Source organism: Poromitra crassiceps (assembly GCF_964638095.1).
Source record: "Poromitra crassiceps genome assembly, chromosome: 3".
NCBI classification, from domain to species: Eukaryota; Metazoa; Chordata; class Actinopteri; order Beryciformes; family Melamphaidae; genus Poromitra; species Poromitra crassiceps.
Genome location: NC_139625.1, coordinates 81,374,474 through 81,394,623, shown reverse-complemented (window position 1 = coordinate 81,394,623; position 20,150 = coordinate 81,374,474). Strand labels below are relative to the sequence as shown.

The 20,150-nt window shown below is 43.4% G+C and overlaps 1 protein-coding gene across 2 annotated transcripts in view; it reads right to left on the bottom strand.

Moving 5' to 3' along the window:
* Window positions 1-20,150, bottom strand: part of rock2a (rho-associated, coiled-coil containing protein kinase 2a) — a 76,148-nt gene that overhangs the window by 32,772 nt on the left and 23,226 nt on the right. The window contains exons 2-9 of one of the 2 annotated variants that reach the window (XM_083633664.1): window positions 7,130-7,211; window positions 6,790-6,890; window positions 6,460-6,597; window positions 4,724-4,984; window positions 4,269-4,413; window positions 3,956-4,094; window positions 2,462-2,553; window positions 1,357-1,516 (exon numbers count right to left, since the gene is read on the bottom strand). In XM_083633664.1, coding sequence (XP_083489790.1) covers window positions 1,357-1,516; window positions 2,462-2,553; window positions 3,956-4,094; window positions 4,269-4,413; window positions 4,724-4,984; window positions 6,460-6,597; window positions 6,790-6,890; window positions 7,130-7,211 — 1,118 coding nt within the window. Of the gene's footprint in view, window positions 1-1,356; window positions 1,517-2,461; window positions 2,554-3,955; window positions 4,095-4,268; window positions 4,414-4,723; window positions 4,985-6,459; window positions 6,598-6,789; window positions 6,891-7,129; window positions 7,212-20,150 lie in introns of those variants that run through there. The other variant, XM_083633663.1, reaches the window with a different exon arrangement.

Genomic DNA, 20,150 nt, shown 5'->3' with positions numbered 1-20,150 from the left:
ATTTCAACGGATTCGAAAACCTTAGGGGCGTGAGATTTAATATATTCATATTCCCCACGGTAAAGCCGGCCTTTAAGTTAAGATTTTCCTTAGAGTCCCAGTTAAGGTGTCCATAAAATCAAATCGGTTGCACAAAATACCCTTAAATCTTCTCTATAGACGCTTTTAATTTGACAATCTAAACATTCAAAATTGCCCCTAGCTTACTTCCTGTTGCAATGTTTGCTAATACAATAGCTGACAGGAAATAAGTTAGGGTTCAAACTGTTCCCATAGCAACACAATTCCGTGAAAACCGTCTATAAGGTTAATCATTTTAGGGAAAACGTAAGAAGAAGATTTAAGGGTGTTTTGTGCAGTCAATTCTATTTTATGGACACCTTAACTCGGACCCTAAGGAAAATCATAACTTAAGGTGCGTTGTGCAACCGGCCTCTGCACTTTAAATTTCTTGTGATTGTCTTTCTATATTGTTTTTGTCTTCTACTACTGATGTGACGGCTACGCTGCATACTTGCACTAACTCAAATTCCTCTGATGTAATCTGATTATTTACTGTGGCTATTAAAGTGAATTTGAGTTTGAATCTGAATCTGAATATCACTGTATAGATGAAAACTGTTCTTCACAGTGACACATATCAGAACATGTGAGATGCTTGGCATGGTTCCTACACCGTTTCCATTTTAAAATTCCATATTTTTTCCAGACCCCATATTCTTGACTGGATTTGATTTTGGTGGGTATTTGATGATATAATACGCGCTGACAGTGCCTGGGTAATACGAGCATCCCTCTATCTGAACATTATTCTTCGCATCAACGAAAACTCTGGACTCAAAGTGGGTCTACAACAACAGAAAAGCTGTAATTATGTGTGTATCGGACCTGAACCACAACATTTGTTATACTTTTCCAGTTTTGTTTTGTTTCCAAATTCCCAAACTATTCAAGACCTGGAAATGATCAAATTCATTTTCAATACTTTTCCAGACCTGCCTAGGAACCCTGCATATAGATGTACAATATGAAACAGAAATATTTGCAGAAGATGAATATATGCATATAATATTGAAGTGTGCCTTTATTACTTTTCAAACTAGTAATAATGTTACTAATCTTAATCTGAGTGTTGACGGTGATACCCATCCGTGTTTCATGTCTGTCTCTTTTATGTTTTATGTTCAGAGGACCGCAATGGAAATAAGCCTGTGGCTTTATTGTGTTTTTATCCTCGGTGATTGTCTGTTTTTGTATTTGTGCCCTGTTTTGTTGACATCACCAAATAAAGTAAATCAATCAATCAATGCAGAATGAATATATAAACAGTCTCACAAATCAACAGAATCAACTTACTGGTCTTCTTTGAAGTAGGTGAAGCCAACAAAGGGCAACTGATTTCCAACGAAGGCCTTAGGCGTGGGGAATGTTTCCACATCGCCCTTGTCTTCCTCGATCTCGTCAAAGTTGCTGGTGTCTATGTCACTGCTCAGCTCCGGGACCACAGGGGCAACCGCTGAGGAGAGACGATGGTGAAAGAGAAAGAAACATGAGAGAGAACGTGAATGGTGGAAAAGGAGGTACTGTGTGAAGTCTAGTCCTTGAACCAGTTAAAATAGTCATTCTATTCACCTTATGTAGAAGAGACCGTCTGTCTTGATAGACTAAGAGGAAGTGTAAATACAATCAGAAGTTCTGATTGTATTTACACTTCCGGTGACTCATAAACCTAGTCTGACTCATAATGTGAGTCAAACTAGGTTTGACCAGGTGGGTTAGACTAGTTTGAGCAGGTAAAACAGCCGGCGTTTTGAACAGGAAATCGTGATACAATGGGTCAAGTGGGCGGGGCTACATAAGGTGAATAGGATCAGCTGAAAACATGTCCCCATTGAAATGTGTTGATACCGTCATTCTATACTATATAGCCTGGTCAACCAGCCGGTCACGTGAACTCACACTGTTTCGTTCTGCGTTTCCGTCTAGCCTCCAGCCCTGGGCGGGTGTTTTCAGAAATTAGTGCTCTAGCCAATCAGGGAGCTGCCTCGTAGTTGACATCGTAACCGGCCAATCAGGAACGCTGCTGGCAAAACAGTAATGGCTGCCTCCGTGGCTCTCTTGCTCAAGCAGTAACGTCAACATTCGTCGAGTTTAAACAGCCATAAGTGCAGTTAATGCAGAAATAGACTCAATAACAATTAAACAAGAACAGGAGCATGCAACAGCGGTGTTTCTTGGTGGAAAATACGTTTTCACTGTTCTTGGATTGGGTCCGACGCTGATTGGCTGAAGGACTGGCTGCTTCGACCCGCTGAAATGACTGAGCACACCACTGAGTCCAGATGGATTCACAAAACCAAACTAAATGTGAGTTCATGGATCTGGATGTTTTAACCAGATCACCAATCATTCTATAGGATCAGCTGAAAACATGCTCCCATTGAGCTGTGTTCATACTAACTGTCTCTGATGGTGTCGAAGGTCCACAGGTCGTTCTTGAAGAAAGGGTGCCGCTTGATTTCCCCCACGCCATTCCTGCCCAATCGCACCTCCCTCAAAACAAAAGAGACTGAATAAGTGGGACAACAATGACAGTTACAGTTAGGGCTGGGTGTCAAACTTCTACACGTTTATGTATCGACCGAATTACGTCAATACTATAGAGTATAGATTCACTTCGAGTATCAATTCACCAAATTTTAATACCTATGTGCACATTTTGTTTTTTCCTAGTTGCCCTTGAATGCAGCAAACGATCGCGAGATTACCAAATAATGTTCTAAATAAATAACCGTTGAAATTGAGAAGTTTGGACTTATTTTTTTACAACTGAAAATTGTGAAATTACCTTTCTTTTCTTTTGGTAAATGGCCTGCATTTATATAGCGCTTTTATCCAAAGCGCTTTACAATCAGTACATTCACCCATTCACACACCGATGGCGGCAGGTTAGCACGCAGGGTGCTGGCACACCAACGGGAGCAATTTGGGGTTCAGTGTCTTGCCCAAGGACACTTCGACATGCAGACTGGAGGAGCCGGGAATCGAACCACCGACCTCTTTTATCCAAAGCGATTAGTGGATGACCCGCTCTACCTCCTGAGCTACAGCCGCCCCATCTTTTTTTTTTTACAGAGAGAGCAAAGCATCGCAAAATGTGTCATTCAGGAACCGGTATCGAAGTCAAGGTACCGGTATCAATGTAGATTTTTTTTTTACGATACCCACCCAGCCCTAGTTACAGTTAGTCCATTTTGTGCTCTGTTAAACAGCTGTGGGAATGGGTTAAGACCCCACAAACTACCAATAAATATATGATGTCTCTCATGAATTTGTTTGGTATGTTTTATGTTACATTATTGCCATACTTTAAAAAATGTGATGTAAACGGTTTAGAGCCGCACTAGACAACATATTTATGTACAAATACAATTGTGGAGTTGTAACAAAGAAGAGCATCCATCCCTTAGCAAGATTCGGCCCCCACATGCCTGAATGAAAGATTGAAAGACCGGTTGATTGATTGGTTGAGTGGACAGATAGACAAACAGAAAGGCTGATTGATTGGTTGGTTGAGTGGACAGATAGACAAACAGAAAGACTGATTGGTTGGTTGGTTGAGTGCACAGATAGACAAACAGAAAGAGTGATTGGTTGGTTGGTTGAGTGGACAGATAGACAGACAAACAGAAAGACTGATTGGTTGAATGGACAGATAGACAAACAGAAAGGCCGATTGGTTGATTGGTTGAGTGGACAGATAGACAAACAGAAAGACTGATTGGTTGATTGGTTGAGTGGAGAGATAGACAGACAAACAGAAAGACTGATTGGTTGAGTGGACAGATAGACAAACAGAAAGACTGATTGGTTGGTTGGTTGAGTGGACAGATAGACAGACAAACAGAGGATGGATGAATGACTTCAGTTAGCTGATTCTTTTAGCTCCCTATACCTATCAGTAAGGAAGGCACAGATGATATTCTTGGCGTCCTTTGAGATCTCCACATCGTCCGGGAAGTTGAGGGAGTTCTTATGGTCCATGATCTTACTGTAGGTTCCCACCAGAGAGTCAGCATAGAATGGAGTATCACCTAACCGAGATGACAGTAATGAAGTTAGCTATAATATACAGTACTAGGATGACAAATTCAACTGAACAGTTGCTTTTTGCACACAGATGATCCCAAAATGCTACATATATTATAGCTTGATTTGTCCATTCTTGTCCTGTGACATTCTTGTGTCCAAAACAAATGTTCACTGACCAACCAGCATCTCGAAGATGAAGACCCCTACGGACCACCAGTCACACTCTCTCCCATAATAGCCATCTCCTCCCTGGGATTTCAGCACCTCAGGAGAGATGTAGTCCGGAGTGCCGACTGCCGTATCACAGTGCACCATGCCGGTCTGCAACAGAAATGGAGACACATTCAGGAACTCAGAAATTCAATAACCTTCAGGAGAAGATTCCTCAAAGAAAGTCTCGACAGACTCACAGTCGGCATCCTGGCTCCTAGCCTCATAGATAGCCACACTATCATCAAGCCAATTCAGAAGTTGAATTGAACAATGAAAGGTAACATGCCTAACAGAGGAAGTCTTCAACCCTGTTACCATTGCCGAAAGTACAAGAGGATCTGTTCATCTAGAAATAAGATATTTTTCAGAAGCTTGGGACGCTCCTGCGTCGATGTTTCAGCGATGTGACACAACTCACAGAGTCCATCTTCATGCACGTGCCGAAGTCGGCCAGCTTGAGATGTCCGAGTCGGTCCAGCAGCATGTTGTCCGGCTTGACGTCGCGGTGGATGAAGCCCATGGAGTGGATGGCGTCCAGGGCCATCACCACCTCCGCCGTGTAGAACTTGGCCCATTTCTCGGGCACGTCGTAGGTGCTGGTCAGGTTGACCAGGTCGCCGCCAGGCATGTACTCCATCACCATGTAGAGGTGGAGCTCGTCTTGGAAGGCGCAGCACAACTGAACACAGAAACAAGAACATTGTTAACACAAGCTCATATTACTGGTGGTGGCTAAAATCCTATTCTACTGGTAATGGTCACACAATGCGGATGACACCGTCCTCTGTGGATCCACTCTTACTCAAGCCCTCGGCTATTTGCAGACTGCTTGTACTCATGTGGAGTCTCAGCCAGCTTGTCCTAAATGTTGCCAAAACTAAATTCATTGTGTTTTCAAATGGCAGGAAAACCACAGATCCTCCTCCCAAAATATTATCCTTGCAGGGCAGCCAGATCGATTTAGTGTCACATTATAAGTATTTGGGCATTTTAATTGACGATGGTTTATCTTTCAGACTCCACATTGAAAGCCTTATTATTAAAAGGTTGATGGCTTTCTCCTTTTGAAGCAGGTTGTGCTTTTCTTTCGCTGCCAGAAAAGAAATGGTTGCAACCAACCTTCCACCCTGTATTCAACTATGGTGATCTATTGTATACGCATGCCCATGTCCATTGTCTGCACAGTGGACACTGTGTATCATGGTGCTCTGAGGTTTGTTACGGGCTGTAAAGATCTTGTCAAGAAGGCTTGTGTGTATTCTGCATCTACAGTACAGCCTGGGAACTTACTTCAGAGCAACCTAAAACTGAACGAACCGTTTCCATTTGGAAGTTTAAAAAATCGAACGTTGTAATTGCCTTTGTTTGTTTTACTGCATGTTTGTGCCTTGGTCCGTTTTAATGTTGTTGTAACTTTATCTCTTTTAGGCCTTGGCCACACTGATCCGTGGTGTCTGTCCGTGTGTGTTCATTTCTCTGTTCACTTCCAATCATTTTCAATGACAGCTGTCCGACTGTCCGTGGAGCACTCAGAAGCGTACGTATCCAGAAGATTTGCATACGTTTTGATGGACAGAAAGTTGAAGAGGGATGAACTTTTTCTGGATGGACGTATCGGATGGTCACTGTCCGTTTAGCCAATCAGAGTCGAGGTCTCGAGAGGAGGCGTTCTGAGATTTGTTTCAACTTTTCAAAGAAGATGGCGGCCGAGGCGGTGAAGGAGGCTATAATTAATGCTGTGTACTATACACCATCCTGCTGTTGTACAACGTGACTTCAAAAGATTACAAAAACAAAAACAAAACGGAGACAGCCTGGCATAATGTTGGGATGATTGTGGGATTACCAGGTCAGTATTATAGGCTGCTGCAGTGCTACTGTATTTTAACATGTTAGCTGACGCTAGGTTACACATCTGTCCGTTAAAACAATGCATCGGACAGACATCTGTCTGTTCAATAATTCTGTCCATTTTCTGACGGATCAGTGTGGCCAAGGCCTTATGCTGCTATCTTGGCCAGGCTACCCTTGAAAGAGATGTTTTTTGTATTTCAACGGGACCAACCCATTTAAATAAAGTTTAAATAAATAAATGAAAAACATTCTTTGGTTGAGAATATAAGACTGCAAGCATCAAAACAACAGTAACCACACCTGTACAACCCAGGGACTGTTGGCGAAGGCCATGATGTCCCTCTCCTCCCAGAAGAAGGCGGAGTCTGAGCGCTTGATCATCTCAAACTTGCTCAGTAGCTTCATGGCATAGACCTTCTGAGAGGCTTTGTGCCTCACCTGAGTGGTGGAGGGGGCAGAACAAGTGATGACTACTTAACACCAACAGGTACTCTCTAGTAGCATCTCTTTACATGTAGCTTTGGCAAAGCAATCCTACATAGCAGTGTATTCCTACAGTAGCTAGAAAAGCGTCCGTAAAGCTAAAATAACATGATGCAAATGAAAGAATACATTTCAAAGAATACTCACCAGCTGAACCTCACCAAATGCTCCTCTGCCAATGACTTTAACTCTGTCAAAGTCCTCCGACTTCGTCTGGAGGTCCCGAATCAGCCCCATGACTTTCTCATCTAAGGTTACAAAATAAAATAAAATAAAATAAAAATAAATAAATAAGAGAGCATGTCAACAATTCAAATAAAAAGAAAGTGTCCATAAACCAATAACAACAATGTTTTTAGATCAATTTACTCCAATCATCAAAGTACAGCTGTAAATACATCCTTAATGTGTCTCTCTCACACACACACACACACACACACACACACGCACGCACGCACACACACACACACACACACACAAAACTTACATCTGATTAAAAAGGTGTCGATGTTTTTATTTTTCCGTAGTGCAGGATAGTCCAAGTCTAAAACCACAGCGTTTATGGAGTCCTATAAGGAAAGAAAGGAGAATCCTTCAAGTTTGAACAGAAAACATGGAAGAAATTGAAAACACAGCATCCAACTAAATAGACTACGGTAGTCTTTCTGCAAAATCTTGTAAAAATGGTGAAAAGTAAACTGAAAATCTCAATGAAATTGATCTGATTAAATTGCCAGATCACAGTGCAGTTACTGGGGTCTAATGTGTGGTCCTGCATTACCAGCAGCACCTGGCTTGAGAGGCAGGCCATTGATAAGACATTAGCCTGCATGATGTGAGGAAAATCTGCAATATGACTTGCGATAAACAAATATTGAAGCATGCAATAAACAAACAAATATTGAAGTATGCATATTAGTTATACACTTCCTATGTCTTTCTGCTTTAATACTGCCAACATAAGCATGGCTCTCTGTTAGCAACTCGAGCTGAAACGACACACAGCGTGTTTGGGTTTTGGTGGAGGGGTGGAGCGCACCACTGCAAGGGAAAGGTGTGCGCTGGATTTACAACACAAAACGATCGCATGCTGAGTGTGAATGCATGGCGTGTGGAAATAAAACGATTTGAGTTAATAATTCATTTCAGGCAGTCTTTGTGATGTGTTTATTGCATTATGTTCATATCGCGATGACGATTAAAATACAATTTATTGTGGAGCCCTATAAGACATAGTCAATGAGTAAATTGGTTAATATAATCTGTGAGTGAGTGAGTGAATTAATTAGTTAATAAGACACGCTTCCCTCAAGCAAGTATAATGCTGTATAAGAGGGATTAACACCAGGACCAGGATCCTGCAATCTCCTGCCCTGATTCTCTCCAGCTTGCCCCTTAGATTAGAGTACCCAGGGACTCAGACACTTATGGCTCATTTCCACCACATTTTACAGCCCTGCACAGCTCGTCACCACTCGGCTCTATTTGTTTCGACCCGATGGATGTTTTGTTTCCACCGCTGCTGATCTGCCCCCGCCCACCCCCGCCCAAAACTGGTCGATAACGTTAAAATTAAATCCATACACAGAACTTTTAAACTGTTTATGAAATACTGGTGCCTCTAAATGACCTACAGTACAGTGTACATGGGCAAATGTGAGAATGGATATCACTTTGTTGTTAGTCAAACTCACATGCATGCGCTGCGCGAGGGACGGGGGTTGCGCTACAGAGTGAAGCCTCTACCCCGGCGGCCTCTCACCAGGCAAGACCGCGGCTTCACCAAAGCACCTGCGGCCTAGCGGAGCCGACGCTGCACTCAACTACAAGGGCTTCCTGAGCAGCGGACTTTGTCTCTCTCAAAACAATTGAAACCCACCGCCATGTTAAAGCTGAGTAAGGAGATCGATTTTATTTCACCAGAGGCGAAGGCAGCAACACAAAAGACTGATGGAAATAACATAACAGAAGAGAAGGTAAGCCCCACTAAACTGGTATGCAGCATTGCATTGACAGTCAGTAGATAGAGTAAACACAATTCTGCCTGACCAATCAGTCGTCTGCAGTGTTTTCACGTCACCGTATGAACCCGGGTTCACAGTGCTAGAACCTCAACAGAGCAGGGACCAAAAGCAGCACGACTCAACCCCGACTCAACCCGGGCTGTCCACGTTTTTGATCGGTGGAATGAGACAAAAAAGCGAGACGAGCTGGGCGGGGCCGCGTTGATACCAGCGGTGGAAATGGGCCATTAGAGTACCCAGGGAATCAGACACTTAGAGTACCCAGGGAATCAGACACTTAGAGTACCCAGGGAACCAGACACTTGGTACCCAGGGACTCAGACACTTAAGAGTACCCAGGGACTCAGACACTGCATAGATCCATGTTGTGCAAAGATCAAGCATGGGTCCATATGGAGAGAGAAAAATAAGTACAAGATAGATTCTGTCCAGTCCCACGCTGCAATATAGGCCTAATTAATTATCAGTTTATTTGAATGTCATTTATCTTTTTAGCTCCCTAACTCAGTGTTTCCCAACCAGGGGTACGTGTTGCTAAAATGGTATATGCAACTAGCTCCCCCCTGGTAGTTGTCAACTGGCTTCAATCATAACCTGTCAGAATTATTCATTCATCTAATACTCAGTTTTGAGTTCGATACTAACGGTTTAATATTAGGGGTGTCAAAATTAATCGTATAATCGATGCATCGTGATGCGGACGTGTGAATCGAATCGAATCGTTGACAGATGAATCGTTGAATCGTTTATGTTTATATCTCTGTTGACATTCAGATTTTAAAGCACTTTCTAAGTAAAAAAGGGAGTTGATATTTATCTGACTGCTTGTATTAATTGTAGCCATGTGCAGTAATAGTACAGAAAATTGAGGATTTGATACTTGGAGCTGCAATACTTTGAGCTGTATCGTGATGCATCGTGGAATCGAATTGAATCGTTGACAGATGAATCGTAATCGAATCGAATGGTGAGGCCAGTGAAGATTCACAGCCCTATTTAATATGAGTTTAATAGAACACATTTAGGAGTATCATAACACACATGAGTGAGGGGGTACTATTGGCATCGCAGGGTACAAGGGTACATGTGACAAAAAAGTTTGGGAACCAGTAACACTGCCCTAACAGATGGTCAGCTGCCTTTATCACATCCAGGGAGAATAAAACTGAGCCTTTTAGCTAATTTAGCTCAGAGCATATTAGCCTACTTAAACTCTACACTGTACAGACAGAGGCACTGTGCATACAAGTGTGATTTACTATACAATTCCAGAGTAAAGCGGATCATAAAAAGATATACAGTACCACTGTTATGCAGCCTAACATGAACACATTATATAGCAACGCTAAATACAGAAGTTCATTCTCCCATCAAGATTAATCTGCATACAAGTAGATGATTATGGTTGTATGAAAATTAGGGGTGGGGGGGGGGGGGGAAATCGATTCTTAGATGCATCGAGATGCGGACGTGGACGATTATGAATCGATTCACAAATGTCGACAATCGATTTTTTTTTAATGTTGACTGAACGAAAAGGCGGAACTAAACTGAACTAAAATGCAGCGTCCGTCCGGACAGTTTACAGCGTGGCGCAGCTGAAAGCAAAACAAAGGCGTGTGAAGATGCCAAAACAATAACATGAAATCAGACACACCGGCTGTAGTTGCTCCCAACCAGCCAACAATCGAGCAAGCAATGCTATCAAAGCATCCACCCAACTCAGAAAGGGCGAAACAAATCACAAAATCCATTGCAACTTTCATTGCCATGGATATACGCCCGTACTCAGTCATTGAGAACCAGGGATTCCGCGCTATATTGCGCACTTTGGAGCCGAGGTACAACGTCCCATCTCGCTGGTTTTTTACCGACACAGTGATCCCCAGACTGTACAATGAGACCAAAGCCCAAGTTATGGACTCACTGAAGAAAGCGGGTAGGATATCTCTTAAAGCAGCTACGAGCAACTTTTTCGATTGTTATTAAACAGTATAAATTTAATATCAATGCATCACATCTTACCTCTAATAGTCGACGATACCAACACAGAGTAGTCTCGCTTGAACCCCGAGTGAATCGGCCAGTGTTAGTGTGTCTGTAGCCAGGGCAGATCAGGAATTGAAATGAAACGGTTTGCAGCAGCCACTTCGGCCATAACCACAAAATAACTTCCAAAAAACCTGTTAGAATATAACGAGAGATGTTCCCGCGAGTATGCGTGGCGTTCACATTGTTTATGTTATGTTGCTAGGCAGCGCAAACGGCGTAAAAAGGCAGCTGCGTTTCACTTCCTGGTTTCACTTCCGCGTTTCACTTCCGGGTTACCCGGTCCGGTCGCTCTAGAGAGCCCCCTGTTGGCGCGAGTTTAGACAGACTATAGACTTAATAATCACCTAAGGGAGCAATCTCAGATACACACGGCTTTGGTCTCGTCGACTATTAGAGGTAAGATGTGATGCATTGATATTAAATTTATACTGTTTAATAACAATCGAAAAAGTTGCTCGTAGCTGCTTTAACTTGTGATGCGTGATGCATTGTTACTGTGCACTTCATCACTGAACACTGGCAGTGGCAGCTAGCGTCTCATGGACTCCAAACAAGAGTGATGACTGAGAGCCACACGGGTGCAAATGTGGCAGAGCTGTTACAACATGTAGAAGAAGTGATTCAGAATATGCTGAAGTGACGTTAATTTACTACAAGGATGCTGCTACAGGCACAACTGTCACACTTGTGTTTCTTTTCCTGTTGGTTCTTTACAATGCTGGGAGATATGTTGGTAAATGTAACCTTCCAGTTGACAAAACAATTCCATTTGCTTTGTTAATAAAAGATAATGGAAGTAAATTCATCTGTTGATTTTAATTATGGATCATTACAATGCAATTCAAAATGCACTTTATTTTAACACAGTGAGAAAAAAAAGATGCATCTATAATCGATGGCATCGATAATGGTTTGATCATGGAGTCGTAGCCCTCAGAAGCATCGTGAGGTGCCTAGAGATTCCCACCCCTAGAGAAAAGCACAGCTCAAGGTGTGAGGATGAGGATTCAAAGGTACCTTTACATTTTCACAATAATTCCAAGATTTTCTTCTATTAACTAGATTCTGCTCATTAAAAGCCAGATTATAGAAAACTATTTTGCAAACCGTGAGGATGTTTGATAGCAGAAGCAAAGTGTTTCATCCCTGACTGACTGAGGTCATGTAAATGTTACTTCCTGATGACTATGGAGCTGTAGCACCATGGCAGGAAAAAAATAAAAAAAATAAAAGAACGCTCCCAACTCTCTCAATTTGTCTGATGTAAAAACGTTGAGCCAGTCAGGCCAACTGGCAAACATGTACCAGCCAATAAAGCCAGTGTAGTGCAGGATTGACTGGGCTACATATAGCGGGCCTACCTCCAGACTGAAGATGATCCAGAGCCACAGACTGTGGTTTTTAGGGTGTTTGTTTCCTGTATATCATCTGACCATTGCACAGGACACAAACACTTCCACATCATCACTGTCGTGTAGTGGACGAATATTAGGGTGTCTGAATGAAAACCCAACTGCTTTTGCCTGGGAAAATTCCCTCCCCAACATTTCAACTTGAGTGCACACACAACTCAAACTGCACAAAGAATGGTGTCAACTAAAAGCCCAGTTCCTCATGATAAGGAATTGATCAAGCCATTGTGTCACCAGTAGCCTAGTTGATGTCGTGTGATATTTTGTCTTTAGGTTCATCAACTGACAAAATGACAAACGGGCTTCTGTCATTCATTCAATTTGTAACGATTTCTGCTCGCTTTCGGAAGCAGTCACTCTTAAAAATAATATTATGCAGTGAACTCTCCTCTCAGCCCAACATGCAGAGTCATTGGTAGAGTTTTATTTACCCCACTCATTGATATCTGGTACCGTTTATTTATGCTGCAGCTGCAAAAATCTTACTTTGGGTTTTTCCTTTAACCTCTATTCCAATTTTCCAATTTTCCATTGTTTCTACCACAGAGAGTGCGGGTGCAGTATGTCAGCCTCGTTTCCAAAAAGATAGAGTTCACCGAGGCAGTTCACCATTCACAGTTGCTTGGAATTGTGAAATAAACGTAATACAAAAATAAAATGCAGTTGTTTCATTGTCATTTTTTTAAACTGTAGTGTTGCAGACCAGCAGAAGCGTTCACAAAGCTGAGGCTGAGGTCAAAGGTCAAAGGTCAAATCTGCTGTGTGTAACCCTGCTTTCTCCTCCTATGAATGAAGTTTAGCAACATTCAGCAGCTACACTGCGGCCAGCTTCAGTTACATGCTCCTACTGCTGCGAGGAGCCGATGGCTGCACCTGGTCGGCATTTAACGTTAGTTACAAAAGCACGTCGACAGTGTTTTCTCACTGCCAGACAGTACAGTAGGGGTTGACAGATACTAGCTAGTCCTACCGGTCACACAGCCAGCGCTCTCAGTCCTCGCTGCTCGTTAACATGTTCACTGCCATTGGCGAGTTGACTCGTCAAAAAAAATCCAACGGTTGACTGCCATTGACGAGTCAAGTCGTCAAAAAAAAAAAAAAAAAAGTTTTTGACGGTGGGACGTGGATCAACGCCCCCCACGTCTCCTATAAAAATATGGGAGCCACCGAACGTGTACAACCCATTCCACCGACCCACTAAGTGGCGACAGTGCTCTCCAGACTAGAAAAAGCCGAGCCAAAACTGCAGGGGAACGCGCGAGGAAACCATTCTCATACTGTAAAATGGATTGGCGAAAACGCTTTCGCTTTCGCGCATTATCGCGCTGGGGGATTGCAAATTTGCATAATAGATTATGCGTGCAACACACTTTGAAACACCGGCAGAAAGCCCACAATCGCACGCAGCTTCATTCCAGCTGAGCTCACAACCGAAACGACTCATGCAGACTCGCCCAAAGAGCAGCCGCCAGCAGCCAGGCAGCACAGACAGGCAGAGCCTCGCTTGTACCGCTGCAGCCACGGAGAGAGGAGAACACACACGGAGGGAGGAGTTTGAAGGAGAGGGGGGTTTCCTGCTGCTATGGAGGAAATTACTGTTCAAAACTATTGTTTAGATGTCTGACGTCTTACGCCAAAAATAAATGGTTAAAGTGACTGTTCTATCGAATTTCACAAAAAGCCATTTATCTCAGCATAAATTTTCAGACGCTGAAACCATGCTGTATTCTACTGCTAATGCCTACATAACTACAAACTCTACAAACTAACTCTTTTAGACAGAGAAAGCACACATTCTATTAGTTCTTTTGAGATAATTTGTGTTCACAAAATCTTAGCAGAAAAGAATCCTCGGCTCTTGAAAGATGAGCCAGAATCCTCAAAAAAAAGCCTTGGCAGAAGCTACCTACAGTATTGAAAAAACGGCTGGCAGTGAATGTGTTAAGAATACGCATTATTCTGATAAACGGGTCACATAATTGGAATGTTACGCTGACCCGAAAAAATATTAAAACTTTATAACAGTTGTTTTTTTTGCTTGAAAACTTTTTGGCACGTCTAAAAATGATAAAGGTAGGAAGGAGTAATCTACTTACGGGTCTAAAACAGAATAACGATTACAAAATGACGTTATGCAGAAGCGTCCTGATATGGGCAAATGATAAGGTGAATAGGGAATGAAAGATGAAACACAGCTTTTATAATTAAGTCTACAGATAACTTTTTTTAAAGGACTCTAAGGATCCAGTGTAATGACGGTCAGCATTACCGTTTAAAATTTTAATATGATTACCAGGCTTTGAAAAACATAGTAAATACTACCCATCATCAACCAAAGTTAGCAACAGTCTCCTTGCCTCTGGGTCTGTATCAGTACTTTTTGAACACTAGGCATCTCGCGCGCTCGATTTCTAGGCTCGCCCGCTGCACGGGCTCACTACACCCTGCAGCTCACCGAGCTGGCGCTCGCATCCGCAGCTCGGCTGCTGTGTGGCCTCGCCCGCAGCTCGGCTGCTGCGTGGCCTCACTTGCCCTATTGACGCAGACGCAATGTCTCCCCCCGTCTCTCTCTCCCTCTCCCTCAGTTTCTCTCTTGTGTGTCACTGATGACATCATCAGTGATGTCACAGTGTCACAATGCCTATGTATGACATCACTGATGACTTCACTGACATGAAATGTTCATACCGTTTCATCTCTTAAGGGAATATGAGAAGAAAGAGGTTATAAAGTGTTAATGACCATCCACCACTGTGTGTAAATACAAGCCCTTATCCTGGTTTGGATAAAAGCACTTGACATCAAGCGGCAGTTAAATTTGAGATTCAGGTGGATTTTAGCATTTGAAAGTTGCATCATGCTTTCCTTATGTACCGTAAGTCCTACTCCTCAGAAATGGAGAGAATATTAAAGGATCATTTCGGGGTTTTTTCAACCTGGACCCTATTTTCCCCACACTGTATGTGTCTCATCGTGACACTTTTTTTTCCAAATTGGTGCAGTACTCACCGAGATAGCCTTGTTTACAGCTGGAGCAATGTGCTCAAACAACTACACAGTGTAACCCAGTCGGGCAATTGCGCACCGCATCGTCAATACACGTTGGCTAATAAAACAGTTTGTTTTGCCGGCTGTCAATAGTGTCTAGCAACATGGAAATTACTCTATATATATTGAGCTGATAGATGGATAGTTTCCCATTCGGTCCCTCTGTTTTGGCCGCTTCTTCCAGTTCACTTTTGGGACATGGAAGAATTGTCTCCAGCACAGCGCTGTTGTGTTGATGAGAGAGGGGAAATCCTCTGTGTTGACACAGCACGAGCTTCGCTGTCTTGCTGGTTGCCCCTGTCTGCTCCTGCGCCAAAACAGAGGGACCGAATGGGAAACTATCCATCAATCAGCTCAATATATATAGAGTCATTTCCATGTTGCCAGACACTATTATTGACAGCCGGCAAAACAAACTGTTTTATTAGCGAACGTGTATTGACGATGCGGTGCAGGATTGCCCGACTGTGTAGTTGTTTGAGCACATTGCTCCAGCTGTAAACAAGGCGATCTCGGTGAGTACTCGACCAATTTGAAAAAAAAGTGTCACGATGAGTTTATTAGACCAGTGGTTCTCAAATGGGGGTCCGGGGACCCCCAGGGGTCCATGGCACTTTGCCAGGGGGTCCGCGAAAAGTTTTCAGGAAAATAAAAATAATAACTTTTTTTTTGCAAAAGCTTCATAGTTCAATGAAAATATTTTATGCTTTAAATCTAAAATGGTTCATGGATTATATTCTAATCTAAGAAACCTATCAATTTAAAAGTCAAGCACGTTACCATGGAAACAATTAAGTTGAGCCCAAAATCACAAATCAGAATGAGGGGGTCCCCGGTATATTTTCTATCTTGTAAGGGGTCCTTGGCTAAAAAAAACATTTGAGAACCTCTGTATTAGACACATACAGTGTGGGGAAAATAGGGTCCAGGTTGAAAAAAACACGAAATTATCCTTTAACTCATTCACCGCCAAAGACGTCTTTGACGTGTTATCAGAAATAGCCATCCACGCCAAAGACGTGTTTGACGTGTTTTTGTTTTTATTACTGCAGCGCGTAGTTCAAACACTTCCTCAGCCTGTGACATAGTATCAGGTCCCTAGCATCTAAGACAACACGTGAACAAACACATACCGCAGCTGTTGTTTTGAAATTGAGCAGGAGGAAAAGCAGAAAACGGATAAAAAACGCTTCCTTGTGCAGACAGGAGAAACGCCATTGAAACGCCACTCGGCGCGCTGCAGGAGCTGGTCGCTTTCCTGTGTGCCAGCCGGGAGAAAACGGGAGAAAGTAATCCAGAGATGCGTTTGATCATCGGAGGAATGAGGAAATGATCGATCAGAGGGCGGTGAGGACGTGTTGAATAGCCGAGGGGAAAACGGGAACGATCAAATAGCAGGGAGGATAGGAGAGGGAGACATGGACGAGGACGGGTGGACCAGAACAAAACAAAATAAACACAGCTAGGCAGCAGCGGGCAGAAGGCAGTCACAGCAGCCCGCTGTCCGTTCTCAAGAGCTATTCAGTTGGTTCATGAAATCGCTGGGCTGCGTGCCCTCCAGTGTTGCTCCTGGCCAATCCCGGCGCCACAGGGCGTGGTTATTGCTTATCCTATGTGGGGTTAGAAATCACGCAACGAAGGGGGATCGTGTGTGTGTGTGTGTGTGTCTGTCTGTCTGTCGGTGTGTCTGTCTGTCTGTCTGTCTGTCTGTCTGTGTGTCTGTCTGCACACTCACTCTGCTGTATTGTTGAATGTAAAAAAAAAGCACTTCATGTGTATATATATATATATATATTTTCATTTGTGTCATAACGAATAGTATTTACATGTCTGATGTCAATACAGTTCAAAATAAAAGAATTGAGAGTGAGTTCTGCTTGAGAATGTGTATTTTACAGAAATTGCCTTTTCTCCTGTTTGTCATCTCAGAGAGACCTTTTGGGTGAAAACAGGGTGTATATAAATGGATATAAGTAGAGTACAGAACATGCTAAAAGCTCACTTTTTTTTCCCTGGTGAACCCAGAGAGGTACATCTTCATTTTGAGGTATTGCAAATCACTCTGGTGCTAATAGATAATTTACTGTGGGTCTTGAAAGATGACCAACAATTATGAAAATCTTTGGCCTGTGCTAAATATTGGCAGTCCTAAACTGGCCATGAATGAGTTAATATTCTCTCCATTTCTGAGGAGTAGGACTTACATAAGGAAAGCATGATGCAACTTTCAAATGCTAAAATCCACCTCAATCTCAAATTTAACAGCTGCTTGATGTCAAGTGGTTTTATCAAGAGCTCTCAGTAAATCAATGTCAGAGTGAAAGTGATACCATAGGTGGCGCTGTACTCCACTTTCAGAAACGTGAGTCTGTGTCTGTGGGGAACAGCTGTTGGGAATGAGACTGTAATACTGGCAGCAGAGTGTTAGGTTATCTGTGAGCACAAGCTGAGGATTTGTCCTATTACATCTTTTTATATTGGATATACTTTGACACGGGTCAATACATGGCAACCAATAAATAAGCCAAAGACAAACTTTATGCAAAGCCCCGATCGCTACGACGAGGAAGTCATCTATCAACTTGTGCATTCCGCAACGGTCAATGCAGAGCCGCTTGAAACGCTGCGCCAAGCCAAACGTTACAACACAGTGTACAGTCAGTCAGTCAGCCACCACCACCAAGCCAAACGTTACAACACAGTGTACAGTCAGTCAGCCACCACCACCAAGCCAAACGTTACAACACAGTGTACAGTCAGTCAGCCACCACCACCACCAAGCCAAACATTACAACACAGTGTACAGTCAGTCAGTCAGCCACCACCACCAAGCCAAACGTTACAACACAGTGTACAGTCAGTCAGTCAGCCACCACCACCAAGCCAAACGTTACAACACAGTGTACAGTCAGTCAGTCAGCCACCACCACCAAGCCAAACGTTACAACACAGTGTACAGTCAGTCAGTCAGCCACCACCACCAAGCCAAACGTTACAACACAGTGTACAGTCAGTCAGTCAGCCACCACCACCAAGCCAAACGTTACAACACAGTGTACAGTCAGTCAGTCAGCCACCACCACCAAGCCAAACGTTACAACACAGTGTACAGTCAGTCAGTCAGCCACCACCCCAGGCAATGTTGTCAATTGGTTTATTCTTCCTCTTCTCTCTCTCTCTGTAGCCACACTGCTTGTCGTCATCTTTCTATTATTCTCTCACTTCCACTCTCCTCCTTTTCTTCCTCTATCTCTCCCTCTCTCTCTCTCTCACTCACTCCTCCATTGCCCTTTCCTTCTGCTCTCCCTCCCTCTCTCTCTCTCTCATCTGTCGCTCTTCCTGCTCTCTCCATGTCTCTCTGCCCTGCTGCTCCGGTCAGTCTGCACTCAGCCCGCTGCACGCTCTGTTTCATCATCTAAACCTCACTCACTTCCCCATTAAAGGACTGACCTCACACAAAACTACTATTTAAGGGAAGAAAATACACACGCTGGGGGGGCGCGTGCACACACACACACACGCACACACACACACACACACACACACACACACACACACACACACACACACACACACAGATCTCCCTACAAGCTCAGCACTACAGGAAATGATCCAGGCCACCCCTGGCAGATCATTTCACTGTGTCATGAAGCTAGTCCATGGGGGTGCAAGTCATTTCCTCTGAGGCAGCATTCTCCACTACTACTACTACACACACACACACGCACGCACGCACGCACGCACGCACGCACACACACACACACACACACACACACACACACACACACACACACACACACACACACACACACACACACACACACACTTCTTATTTGGTAAAACATCTTTCAAGCAACAGCAAATATTTCATGGGCAGTCAATTATCGAGCAATTACTGTATGCTTACTGTTTCTTAGAAAACTCTTCTCCTGTAGGTTCAGGATGTCTGACAGCGCGTTTCATCAAGTTCAACTTAAGTTGTTCCGAGAACTTTTAACGCTAGTTCAAATGAAATAAGTCCAATTTGACAACTGAGATCAGTGTGAAAACTGTGTAGACCTATTAGAACAGCAACATGTTTCACATTTAACACTTTACATGCTATAGCCCAGAGGTTCTCAAATGTTTTTTTAGCCAAGGACCCCTTACAAGATAGAAAATATACCGGGGAGACCCCCTCATTCTGATTTGTGATTTTGGGCTCAACTTAATTGTTTCCATGGTCACGTGCTTGACTTTTAAATTGATAGGTTTCTTAGATTAGAATATAATCCATGAACCATTTTAGATTTAAAGCATAAAATATTGTCATTGAACTATGAAGCTTTTGCAAAAAAAAAAGTTATTTTTATTTTCCTGAAAACTTTTCGCGGACCCCCTGGCAAAGTGCCACGGACCCCCATTTGAGAACCACTGCTATAGCCTACAGAGCTATGTTCGAGACAAACATTAAATGAGCTGAGGATGGAGCTGTGTTGTAGCAGTGGGGGTGAAGCATGCCTAGGATGGAGCTGTGTTGTAGCAGTGGGGGTGAAGCATGCCTAGGATGGAGCTGTGTTGTAGCAGTGGGGGTGAAGCATGCCTAGGATGGAGTTGTGTTGTAGCAGCGGGGTGAAGCATGCCTAGGATGGAGTTGTGTTGTAGCAGTGGGGGTGAAGCATGCCTAGGATGGAGTTGTGTTGTAGCAGCGGGGTGAAGCATGCCTAGGATGGAGCTGTGTTGTAGCAGCGGGGGTGAAGCATTTCTAGGATGGAGTTGTGTTGTAGCAGCGGGGTGAAGCATGCCTAGGATGGAGTTGTGTTGTAGCAGTGGGGGTGAAGCATTTCTAGGATGGAGTTGTGTTATAGCAGCGGGGTGAAGCATGCCTAGGATGGAGCTGTGTTGTAGCAGTGGGGGTGAAGCATGCCTAGGATGGAGCTGTGTTGTAGCAGTGGGGGTGAAGCATGCCTAGGATGGAGTTTTGTTATAGCAG